Raw genomic sequence first — 13,071 nt, 5'->3', positions numbered from 1 at the left:
GCTGAAGGGGGGGGGGAGGGGCGCGTTGCAAATGGCCGCCGTGCAGCGGCCGTTCCTCGAGCTCGCTGAGGGGACGGGAGGAAACGCGGTGAAGGGGCGCTGCCGCGCCTGCTTTGCATGCCGAAACCGCAGCCCCGGCCGTCACCTGAGGCGCTGTCCAGGAAAGCGCCGCTTCCCCTTTTCCCCCCCGTTCGTTTTCCTCCCCGCAGGTGTGTGGCGGGGGGCCTGAGCCTCCTTGCCCCCCTCTCGGCGTTCACGCAGCGCCCAGCACAGGGCTTCCCTCCTGGGGCCGCAGGTTCTCGGTTTCTGTGGTAAACGCACGCTTTTAGAAAGCCCCCCTGTCTCTGTGGGGGGGACACGACAGCACAAAGCAAGCCAGCCAACCCCAAAATCTGACCAAAAAGCCTTTTAAAATGTAATTTGCCACCTTCTGGTGTGTATTCAAGCCAAAGCATGCAGAAGTGCCCTTCTGGTGCTTTCTCCTGTGTCAAGACTTGAAGAAGGGCAGTAGGCTTAATTCATTTAAGCAAGTGTGCAAACAGGTGGTGGGATAAGCGGAAATGATGCCTCATTTTGGGGGCTGCGCCCTTTGCCCCCATCTTTGTTGATGGAGAAGACTTCTTGCGGTGCAGCAGCCAGGTATGCTGTTGGAGCAGGAGTGGTTTCTCGTGGTGTCTTTCTGTATTGCCTGAGAGCTCTTTCAGTTCGTGGCCTTCCTTTGCGCATAAACTTGAGAGCAACGTGGGTTTGGGCAGCATCTGTGAACACTTCAAAACATTTTGAGAAACAAGATGCAAAAGCTGAAAGCAGACCTCATTGCTCCCTACAGCTACCTGGAAGGAGGTTGCGGTGAAGGGGGTGTTGGTCTCTTCCTCAGGTGACAAGTGATAGGGCACAAGAAAATGACCTCAAGTTGCACTAGGGGAGTTTTAAATTGGATATCAGGAAAAAAATCGTCACGGAAAGGGTAGTTTTACACTGGAACAGGCTGACCGGGGGAGTGGTGGAGTCCCCATCCCAGAAGGTGTTTAAGAGATGTGGCAATGTGGCACTGAGAGACACGGTCATGGTTTAGTGGGCTTGGTAGTGTTAGGTGATGGCTGGACTTTATGATCTTGCAGGTCTCTTCCAACCTAAATTACTCTAGGCTTCTATTATGAGATTTATTACCATTAAAATATTACTGTGATCAACGCAACTTCACACAAAACTACCACAGCCTGTCATATTTTGCTTATCCCTGTTAGCACCAGTCAGTCATGCAGTGCTGTAAGCATGGCAGGATGACAGTACTTCAGATACTCACTGTCAGTTTACTTTAGTCCATTTATCATTGTTATTATCTCTCAATCTGTGCTTTTGCTAACATGACAACGTGAGCTTTTCCTAAAAAAATAAAAAGTGTAAACAATCAGAAATAGTAAGTGTACTCTAGTCCCAGCCCTAGCTTCCAGGTAAAGCTGAGTAAAGATGGCACAGGGTGCTATGTAATCTGCCCCTGCCACTCTTAAAGCAGATGTCTCTTAATAAAGTGTTTAAAATTAAAAGTTTGGGGTTTTCTGGATTCCAAAGATCCCTGTTCATCAGACAGGGCCAGAAGGATAAATAAATTTCAAATGAGGATAATCCCAGCAAATCCTAGACAGTGTTTCTGAAATACTTACATAAAGGGAGGTTGATAGATGAGGTTTCTAGAAGGGATCCATGATGTTTTCATAGTTTTCACTATGAAGTGAGGTAAATAGGCTCTCAGTAGAGCATTTTTGACTCTAGTAAGAGAAAAACAGGAAGTTAATACCAAAAATTAGAGGTGTGCTCTTTTAACTAATTCTTGGAAATGCCCTGTTTCATAATGCTGTTATATGTCTTGCAAAACAAATAGAAAAATACACAGTTCTTGCTACAAGCCTGACCTTTGGAAAATAAAATGATGTTTGTTTACCTAGAAGTAAAGCACAGTAAATCGCATGCATGTAAATATTAGTAATTATCGCCACTGTGCAAGTATCGAGGTTGCCAAGCTATTTATGCATGGAAGATGAAAAAAACAATCTCTCAGTACTTAATGCTTAACAGCAAGAGTAAAGACATTCCACACAAGATGGTCTCCATAGAGGGAATATTAATGCAAAAAATATTCTCAGAGCATGACAGAGCTATTGGTTTCAAGGCTTTTACTAACTTTCATATAGTAATGGCAGTTCAGGTCTTTGTAATCCCTGTTTGCTTTGTTTGTTTTCTTATAGGTCAACACCTGGTACACAAAGAACGCAAAAGTTTTAGGAGCATCACATTCAGATCAGCAATCCTTTATGCATTTTTAATAATGTCCCTCAGCCTTGAAATAAATCAAAATGACTAAAAGAAAGAGATTTTTCTGCTGGATCTTAATGAGTTAACCTCTTCTACCTGCAACATTTCCTCCAAAGCAAGCACCAAGTTTATTTTTATAGCTGAATTCCCAAATAGCAGGTCAGTGAGGGGAAGGGAGTGTTTGCTGCATCTGAGGTTTTCATGTTATGTTCTTCTGTGATGACAGGTTTCTTTGAGAATTATTCTAGTAGTTAAGTTTAGTGGCTCTTTGAGCTTTTTGGTAAATTACCCTTACTGTATTTTATTCTATTTTAAAAGAAGAAAGAAGATACTAAGAAAAGATGCTGGCTTTTAAAAAGTGGGGAAGGAGCCTTAATCTTTGCAAGGTAAGTTTGTTCTGTTACCTTCTGAGTGAGTCATCTATCCACCCAAGGGGTATAGTTTACCTTCTAAGCTCTTGAAATAGTTTTTTGTAATGGGTTTGTTCTCTCATCAGACACTTTCGTTCAGTAGCTGCCTTAAAAGGGCTTAAATTCTACTAGTTACTGCCTGATTACCTCATTTCATCTTACACATCTTCAGCTGAGAAAAGTGTTGAAGCATTAATTTTTTCTTCAAAGAAGAATTATAGCATGGAGATGTGAACGGGAATGCTGAAATATCCAAGCTCATAGTTATGATCACGGAGCAATTATTAACCACAATTGTTGACTCTGCTAGTTACAAATAGCAGAGTTGGTATGAGACATTTTGGGGAAGACAGAATGAGAGACAGCTCTTAAAGTTTTAGTATTCAGTACTTAATAGTATAAAAGGTGTGTGAAAAAAATGGATGAGGAATGGAAGGCTAGCTGCCATACAGACATTAATTTTTTATTATTTTTTTTTAGCTTCAGGAAGTAAAAAGTACATTGTTAGGCATTATTTTTGCTTATATACTGTAACTGGTTCATTTCCTGTGTGTGTCTGATGTGTAATTTCAGTTTGCATTAACACTTGCATAACCTTTTATTATGGCTGAATGTTGGGACTTTTTTTTTTTTTTTTTTTTCCCGTTGCAAGTAGTTATTGTAAACATTGATAACTTTCACAAATGGTATAATAAATATATTTTATTTATTTTACTAACATATATGTTGGTCTCATCACTGTTCAACTTCTAAAGCCTGGTTGTAAAAGGTAACATTTTTTTACTTTAATCACTTAAACTCTTGGTGAAAGCATCAGGTTTTTGTCTTCTCTGCTTATAAAACATCATTTCACTTCAAAAGAATGTTGATAAGGTGATGAATGTCTTACCTCTGTATAGCTCTCTGAAATAATGTCCAGGTGAGAAGATAGTACTGGATTCCTTAAACGAATACAACAACAACAAAATCTTCCTATTCAAGGCTTTTACAAAGAGACCACTAAATGTTAAATTACCTATTCAGGAAATAAAAGTTGGAGGTTTTGTGAGTGTTTTGTACTTGCTGTGAGAAAAGCTTTCATCTGCTGCTACATCTGCCCTGCCCTCTGGTGGTCGAACAAGCCAGCTGAGAGTCTAGTTTTTAAATAAATCCGAAGGTTGCCTCTAAACCAACATGTGCTATTTAAAAAATAAATAAATAAATAAAAGTACATGCTTGTTCAGTTTTAGTCCTTTAGAGGGAAGATTCAGAGATTTAGAGGTTTTGTTTTGTTTTGTTTTCTGTTTAAACTGCAGTCTTGGAGTTCTGTGGTAGTGGCAGGGGTGTGCATCTTAAAGTAGCTCTAATGCCATTGCATGTTAAATTGTGGATTTTCTTCTTGCTGTATTTTGGTGATCTCCTTTCATATACATGAAATGAAGGTCAAAGATTTGTTTTTCTTAATGCTTGCTTGCCATTTTTGTCTATGATATTTTTAGATGCACTGAGCTTTGGACAAATAGAGTAACTGTAGTATTTAATCCCAGTCTGAAGTTTTGAGTTCCATTGTATGTTTTCATTCTGGAAATTCTTGGCTGTTGTTCCGTAACTTTAATAGGAACATAGATGGAGATTTTTTTTTCCTATTTGGAAAAAAAATCTTTTGAATGTTTCATTACAGCTTTTCTGCCTTTCTCCCTCTGCCTCGTGATTTGCAGTTTATCACTCCATTTATTTTCTTTCCAGCCAAGGATATAGGAATAGGTAAAGTTCAAAATGCCCTAAAGGACCTAATTAAATTTATTACTGCTTCATTTTGCAGTAGATCTGATATGCATAAAACAAGATCGCATCTCTGTATGATAAACCATTGAGGTTTTTTTAAGTATAGACTATGAATCTGATCCTGTGAGCTAGCAGTAACATAAATAGATGTTATGTAATGGTTTACAAAGTCATCAAGAAGCATCAGGTTCTTATTAGGGAACTGCTCAGAGAAAGACTTCTACCACACTTTTTTATTTTTTTTTTCCAAGAATATGACAAATCTTGAACTTTTTTCTGTCATGCTTAATAAGTGTGGCTTCTTGTAACATGTTATAATAATCTTTTTCAAGTGATATATGCACTAAAGATTCAATGTGCAAAATTCAACTGGAAAAGTAATCTGAAACTTCTGCTGAAATTGCAGCTGAATCGAGCTGCCAAACAGGAGCTTATGCACAGACATATGCAGTGTTGAAATCACAAGATACAGGATGGAATATTTAGATTAGACTCCTAGAAATTACTTGGATAAAAGAAGCTATGAAACCTAAGATGGAAATCTATTATGAATAAAAAAAGCTTTATTTTTCTTCAGCTTTTGAAACCAAAGGTTTAACAGAGAGAAAATAGTCCTCATTCATCAATCCGGAAGAAATAAGCAATTGCAAGCCTAACTATTTGCAATATATATCTTTATTGGTACAATTTTAAAAGGTGTGTGAATGTCTATGTGTGTATATAGATGCATATATTTTTAATGAAATATGTATTGTATACTTTGTTTTTCAGTATATTGAAAGGTTTTAACTGAAAAAACTTGAAAGGCAATAGAACAAATAAAACTTCAATTTCCTTTTTGTTGAAGTGCCATGATCCCATTGTCCAATTATGAACAATGTTTACAAAAACGAGGAGAGGACAGTATAGCTATCTCGTTTATGTATCCTGAGTCCATTGAGGATATAGTGACAGAGGTCATGTCCTCTAAGTTCTTCTATGAAGGATTTGTATAGAGCCTTCTGAAGTACTCTGTTATTTAGTTACAGGATTAGGTCTTTTGTTTTTCTAAGCAATAGCAATAAAATGTCTTTACCCAATATCTGCTTTCTTCACAGAACAGAACTTTTACTAAAATTGCACAACAAAGGTTGGAAATTTATTCCTTTTCCCATGCAGATTCATTTTCCTATTGTGCTTGATTTGGATAAGAAAGAACAAGAGGTAGAGTGCTGTTTAGTTCATGTGCGAAGCTAATAATAATGACCAATGGATTATGTTCAGTGAATTGGCAAGGATGCTTGGCATCTTAAAAACCTGTGCTTCATATGCAGCTGCAATAATGCAACCTTCAGATGAGAAATTACTTTTCTCATTTGTTTTGTGAACATAAATACCTATGCTAAATTCTTAGAAACGAAGAAAGCTGTTTGTAGTTTGAGGGAAGAGAAACCTGTCATTTTGTGAGAACAATAGGAGATCCCAAATGGGGATGTTTTGAATAGGTAGAGCATGTGGAAAACTAATACCTCTGAAGTGATCAGTTCTGAATTCATCCAGAAGTGCTGTTTTATTAGCCTTGGTTGTTTATGAAAACTGCACGTCAAAGTGCAAAGCACACAGATGAGGTGAAAGTATTCAAGGCTTGAAGTTTTGCTGTATTCACAGTTTTGAGAAGCAGACAATGCTCAGAGGGAAGGATTACCTTAAGGTGAAATGGTCACCAGGAGGAACAGAACTGCACAGGTACAGGTTCAGTCACCCAGAGCTAACTGTGTGGCCTGCAGTATGGTGCCCAACAGTTTCTAGGAGCAACCTGATGGACTGTTGCTGTGTGGAAACGTCAGATAAATGTGTTGTGTACACGCAAGTCTCTACCTTGCATGTGCAATAAGCATAGGGAACTATGGGAATTTGTGGACAAGCTGTGGTACGGTGGGGACAGGTCAGACTAGGTGTGCACATGGCTTCAGGTGGGTGAGAGCCACACTGCTTTTCACGTGTGTGGTCGTGGCGGAGCACTACAGTGCACAGGTGAATCTGAAGTTCAGTCACTGCAAATGGAGCCAAGCCATAGGTTTTGTGGCGAGTTCTGTGTGAGTACACCAGCTGTTTGTGCCGCCTTACGGCTTCATGGCCCTGTGAGCATGGGGTAGCTGGGTGCTTGGTGTGTGTGTCAGGGTGGGGAGGTGCTGGGGTGGGACAGCCGTTGGCACCGACACCTCTGGTACCTGTGTGGGGACAGGTACAGCGTGGGGCACGGGTGGTGGCCATCCCGTGGGTTACTGGCTGCTGTGTGTGCTCCCTGTGTAGGCAGGAATGGGAAATCGGCCCTATACGTTGCCATATAAGCTCACGGGTACGCCCCTGGTGCGGCCATGGGCACAAAACACAGTAATGGAGGGAGTAAGGAGGTACGTGCGCTGCTCCCACGCGCCTGGGCCTCACACAGAGGAACTACACCTCCCAGGAGCCTTTGCACATCCCGCGCATGCGCACCCGCCGGTGCCTACTCCGAGCTGAGGCGTCGCCGTCGTCTCCTGGCGGCGCCAAGCGTGCGCGCGCGTTTCCGCGGGGCGGACTACAACTCCCAGCGTCCCCCTCGCACATCTCGCGCGTGCGCACGGTGCCGGCTCGGCCGCACTCCGCCGTTGTCGCCGTAGGTGGGTGGGTGGGGGGCAGGGAGCGAGCGCGGCGGCGAGGAGGAGGAGGAGGAGGAGGAGGAGGAGGGAGGGGGGCGTGAGAGTTGAGAGTTCAGACGCCGCTGCCGCCGCCAGCTCGGACTCATGATTCCCATATGCCCGGTAGTTTCGTTCACCTATGGTAAGTAACGGCTCTCGGGGGGGAGGGGGGGGCGGCTGTGGGGGGAGCGGGGGAGGGGAAGGGATGAGGGGGAGGGGATGCGGGGGGGGATGCTGAGGTGCCTCGCCTGATCAGGCTCCTTCTCTCCCCTGTCCGTCTGCCCCCTGTCCGTCTGTCCCCTTCTCCCCCTCACCCCCTCCTCCTCCGCCTCCACCCCCCCACGTCCCCCCCTCCTCCTGTCATGGCCCCGACCGCCGCCTCCTGTCGGTTATCGCCGCCGCCGCAGTGCCCAGCCGGCTGGGAGAAGATGCCAAAATGGCCACCGGCAACTACTTTGGATTCACCCATAGCGGGGCTGCTGCTCAGTACAGGTAACCGCCGACACGCTTCTCTCTTTCCCCGCCCCGCCCTCCCCCCCCTCTGGCCGGGCCCACAGCCCCCTTCTCCCGTTCTCCGTCCCTGACAGGGCTCTCCCCGCACTCCCGGGGGGAGCCTGGGGCTCGCTGCTCCCCCTTTTGGGGGCCTCCTCTGCAGCTTGTTCTCCCCGGGTGGTTGTGCCAGGGACCCTTCTGCTCGCCCTGCCCCGCCCGAGGGTGTGTTTGCTTATCCTGCTGCCACCCGTGTCCCCCGTGGTGTGAGGGTGGGTAGGTGGAGCTGGGCACCACGGAGGGAGGAGGAGAATCAGCGGCAGCATCAGGTCCCGAGGCCCTTACATTAAAATGGCCACTTGCAGTCAACAACACCACCGAGTTACCGCCTGCCACCCCCGGGCCCATCTCCTTCAGTTCCAGGGAGGAGGGGGCTTGCTCCCCGAGTCTTTGCCCCCACCTCTGTCAGCGTGGGAGGACAGAATCCTTTAAAATCACACCACCCCAAACGATGGGAGACTGCATGGATAGGGAAAGAGCTGAAGCTCCGGAAAATACAGGGGATTGTCACATTCCGTTGAAGCAATGTTGTAATTAATGCTTGCCTGAGAAAATAGGGAATGTACTTTCAGGGCCAAGCAAGCACCTTTTAGAAAGATTTCCTTACTTGGTTATCTAGGACCAGGGGAAAGTCTTAGAGTGGAGCTCAGGGACCTGAAACTGTACCTCTTTTATGTAATATATGACGTACTCCCTTAAATCTTGGTATATTTGTGCATCAAAGACTGTGTATCGGAGTTGAAAAAAAAAGCGATAATTGGTAGAATCTATTGTCTCTTTCTGAAATGAATGCACTTAATTTGGCAACAACAACAACAAAAAAAGGAATTATATAACCAGAAACTTCTTTACATTTTTGATTTGTATTGGAGTAGTACCTTGAAGCTAACATTTGAATCCCCATTATTCGTTTTATACATCTCTAATAAAGATCTCCCTAAACACCTAAGTCTTGACTAATGGGAAAAACATAATAAAGCAAATATATCAGAGGTTGTTAACAAACAAATACAAATGTTAACAAGGTAATGTAACTGCTGTTAAAAAGCTAATGTTAACTACTGTTAACAAGCTAATCAAACTTGTATACCTGACATAGTTTCAGGAGTACAGTTTTATGGAGGTCTTGCAATGATGCTCAAGTTGGGGCATCTATTACTTCCTGGAAATAGACATAAAATACGTGTGAACGTAAATTTTCATTTACGTTCCATGTTGAATATTTAAAGAAAGGGATTAAATTTAGCACATCTACTAGTTCTTTTAAGATGAGGTGCTCACAGTGTGTTTATGTGTTGACAGTTATAGTGAAATTTGAAACTGGATTCTCATGGGTTGTAGAACAGTTTTTAAATAGCATAGTGGATTTTCTTTTTTTTTTAATGAAAATAAATGATCTTCAGGTGAATAATAAACTATGAGGACCGTATGACTGCAGTTATGGAGATGAATTTTTAAAATTATTTTTCTTTTTGTTGTGAAGCTGAGGGGGTAGGTATATAGATTTAAGAACCTGAACAACTCAGTTGAACTTCCCTTTTGCATTGCAACGTTAAAGTGTATAATTGGAGTAAAGTTCAAATTCAAAACTGTTTTCATAGTTAATCATAGATGCATTCTTGAGAAAATGGAAAAACTGATCAAAAGAAAGTTTTTCCCCTTTCCTACCACAACTATATCAGTAAGACTTTGTGTCCTAGAAATGGTTTGAATGTGTACTGTGTCTGAAAGTGATGAGACTCAGCAACCAGCGTTAAAGCAGTCTTTTCATAAGAGAGAAATTTAATACTTTGATCAAAAAACCACAGAAATCACTTGAAGCGGCTGAAAGGGGGTCTTACATTCATAAAGCAGATTTGACAAGTCCTTAGTGGCTTATTTACTCAGTGCTACAAAATGTATATTCTAGTATGTTTTAGAAAGAGATAGAGGCCATCAGGGAAAGATAATTGAAGATGTAATATTGCAAAACGCTCTTTAAGCTTGTTACCAGTATTCAAAGTATCACAATATATAAAAATAATAAAATTCCTGCCTCATCAGAAGCCAGGATTGTAGAGAATACGAATAAATGTTTATCTGCTGGCTAAAATGCAGGTGGGCCTCATAAATCTACAGAAGACTTTTTCTGGCCTCAAAACTACTGTGTGGATTTCAAAAAGTTGATCAAAACACCAGGTTGTTTTAGGAAGGAAAATTAGACACTTGCACTTGCAACTTCAGACTTTTTTTTTTCTTTTTTTTTTTTTTTGATATAGGCCATTTACAAGTTTTACTGCTCTGGGTTTTATAGAAAGTAATAGAAATGTTCATAATAAACATGATTAGTCACATTTCTGGTTGCTCTTGACAAAATGGTTGTCAAAAATTCTGATGTATTGGGAGAACTTCAGGATACAACTTTAAAAGGAATATCAGTGCTTCTTTATGATGATTTATAGAATCTTGTTGATTTCAGCACTTCAGCTAAGTGCAAAAAAGTCTTTGCAGTCCTTTGTAAAATATAGGCCTTTCTTGGAATATCTCAAAGTGCAAAACTGTTAAATCTCAGTTGAAAACATGCAGATGGAAAAAAAAAAAAAAAGAACTTTGCATCAGAAAGTAGAGGGTCTAAGTAGTTTCTGAGATAAAATTTCAAAGGAGAAAATCTGACATACTAATTAAGTGATTTTTGAAAGGTGTTTGCAGCATAGGTTTTCCATAGTTAACTGTAGGCTCATAGACAACCAGTATGAAGCCTGCTGGAACTCTACTTTCTCAAAATGTTAAGTCTGATTTGCATTAATGGTAGTGAAGACACTATGTGTTAAAAGGATTGGGCACAAGGAAATGGCTTCTTAAAATCAAGAAATGAAAAGATGATGAAGCTGTTATTGACACAGAAATCACTTCGTGTCTTCCTGTGATTCTGGGTTGTTTGTGGCTGTGGCAGATCATTTAAGTATTGTCTCAATGCTTCATGTGCCGAGTGAATGATCGGTAGCTGCTCATATGTTAGATCTTGGGTTTGGGAGATTCATGAGCAGAGTGTTCAGGAGTTGATAACATTTACTGTTGTGACATGTAAGCAGTATAGCTCCTGAATTGACTAGATAAGAAAGGGAATAGATGTCTTTTTTATTTGTTCATAAATATTAGTTTTCATAAAGTACATCTGAAATCTTACCTCATTTCATACTTAATCAAAGGCACCAAAAGAGCTAAGTGCCCTTTAAGCCTCTAAATAATGGATTAGAAGCATTCTTGTTCCTTTCAGTGTTGTTACTGCATAAAATTTCCTGCTGCCCGCTTCATTTATAATTCTTCTGTGAACTGCACAGTAATAACATCATGACTTAATGAGAGAAGAATCAGATTATGCAAATACCCATACAGGAAATTTCTCTGAATATTGGAATAGATTTACTATTTGTACTTTCTGCTGATGGTGGTATTAGGACCTAAACTTATACATCTGTGTGCAGTGCAAAACTCATCTCTTACTTATTTCAGTAACTGTTCTAATCTATTTAGGAGTCTGAAATAAATGCATAATTTGGTGATACCAGTACTCTTCTCTTGTGTGTGTGCGCACATTGTAGTTCACGTGAACTATTGTGTGTCTCTGGTTTGAAACGAAGAGCTGAATATTGGCTTGTCTTTCACGTAAAAAAAAAAAAAAAAAAAAAAAGGCATTCTTGTTCTGATGCTGCAGTCATTGTTATGCATTTATTTTAAAGTTGGCTGATTGAAATGTGGGGATGCTGGTGGTGAGACGAGAGCATTGAGAAACATTTGGATAGAGAAGTGAGCTTTGCTTTGCTTGCAGATGTTATGGTCTCATTTAATCAACCTCATGTTAAAATCTTGGTTTCAAGAAGATAATAGTAACTCTTTGAATTTCATCTCAGTGATCTTCTTACCAAGGCACTGCTGTAATGAGACAGGTCATAGATGGGAGATCCTTGAGTAGTTAGGAGTGATTTGTTAACTTTAAATTGCCCTCAAGTAGCGTGAATATTACACATTCGGTATTGCAGGCCGTAACACATAAGGGCAAAGGACGCTGTTTGGGTCCAGAGCAAATCGTGGTGCTTGTGAGTTTAGGTTAAGATGCAGTCTTCTAGGCAGCAATATGGAAGTGAATTCTTGCAGTTATAGCTAGTCTGGCATTCAGGTGCTGTGCTTAAAATGAATGGGGAACAAAAGTAATCACAATTTTATTACGGGATGAACCTACTTATATCAGATTGTAAAAATTGTAAATGCTTTCTATCTGTGAATTTTATGACCTTGCTGCTCTGGGTTGCATCACGTCTTAAAGGATATGCATTTTTAGCAAAAGGAACTTCTTGATATGATCGAGCTGCCTATGTTGCTGATTCTCCTTGGCTCAATCTATGGTAGTCCTAAGCAGTGTCTTAAACCTGCTGTTCCTTCTTGCTTAATGTACACAAGAAGCGTCCAATAAGCTACTGCTGTTTATGCAAAGATTTTGGTAGACTTGTTTCCAAACCAGAGAAGTGCCACCCTCAAGTGAGATGTGCCAATAGCAGTAAGGCAATAAGGAGCGCTGGGTTTGTTAGTGTGGGCCGTATGCCAGTTCTGCAGCTGACTATAGACAGGGAATCAGAGGAGGTGGTGGTAACTGGGGAGAAAAGGTGCCTCAGCAATAAGAGGAAGCTTTGTCGTTTTTAAGAGTCAAGTCTACCAATGAGGTGAAATTTTTAACAGGCTCATGACTTTAGGAACCAAGCACTTGGGGAAACTTTTCTGTTAATTCTGAAGTCCTTCGCAGTTGTAACCTCAAAATGGATTGACGATTGTAACTCTGTGGTGTTAAATTATTTGTAAAAGTTTGTCTGTTACTTTAGATGTAAAAGTGGTAGGGTAAAGTGCATTTGCATTATTGGTACCTGTGATGGTTTTGCTCGGGTGGGTGACCGAGCTCCACCACAACCGCTCTCTCATTCCCCCTCCTCAAAGAGGAACAGGGAGAAAATATGATGAAAGGGGCTCAAGGGTTGAGATAAGGACAGGGAGATCGCACAGTAATTATTGTGATGGGCAAAACAGACTCAGCATAGGGAGATAATAGGCAATAAATCTTACTACTAACGAGCTAGAGAAGTGAGAAACAAAGGAAAGAAACCAACAGCACCTTCCCCCCCCCTATCCACCGTCTTCCACCTCCTCCCCCTGAGCGGCGCAGGGGAACAGGGGAATGGGGGTTATGGTCAGTCTATAGAAATTCTTCTCTGCCGCTCCTTCTCGGTCACTCTCGTCCCCTGTGCTGTGGGGTCCCTCCCACGGGATGCAGTCCTTGCTGAACTGATCTGGCGTGGGCTGCCCACAGGCAGCAGCTCTTCAAGAACCGCTCCAGATATGGGTCCGTA

General features: G+C 41.7%; 1 protein-coding gene across 3 annotated transcripts in view; it reads left to right on the top strand.

The window, feature by feature from the left end:
• The first annotated feature begins 7,161 nt into the window (after window positions 1–7,161).
• The window catches only part of ZFR (zinc finger RNA binding protein), a 40,621-nt gene continuing 34,711 nt past the window's right edge, over window positions 7,162–13,071 (top strand). For all 3 annotated transcript variants that reach the window (XR_004746091.1, XM_035309680.1, XM_035309679.1), the window contains exons 1-2: window positions 7,162–7,289; window positions 7,555–7,639. Coding sequence is in view for 2 of the 3 variants with exons in the window: in XM_035309680.1 (XP_035165571.1) it covers window positions 7,253–7,289; window positions 7,555–7,639 (122 nt within the window). In the remaining variant the exon portion in view is untranslated. The remainder of the gene's footprint in view (window positions 7,290–7,554; window positions 7,640–13,071) is intronic.

Source organism: Oxyura jamaicensis, chromosome Z, assembly GCF_011077185.1.
Source record: "Oxyura jamaicensis isolate SHBP4307 breed ruddy duck chromosome Z, BPBGC_Ojam_1.0, whole genome shotgun sequence".
NCBI classification, from domain to species: domain Eukaryota; kingdom Metazoa; phylum Chordata; class Aves; order Anseriformes; family Anatidae; genus Oxyura; species Oxyura jamaicensis.
Note: the sequence above shows the minus strand (reverse complement) of the source record. Positions and strands in the feature narration are given on the sequence as shown.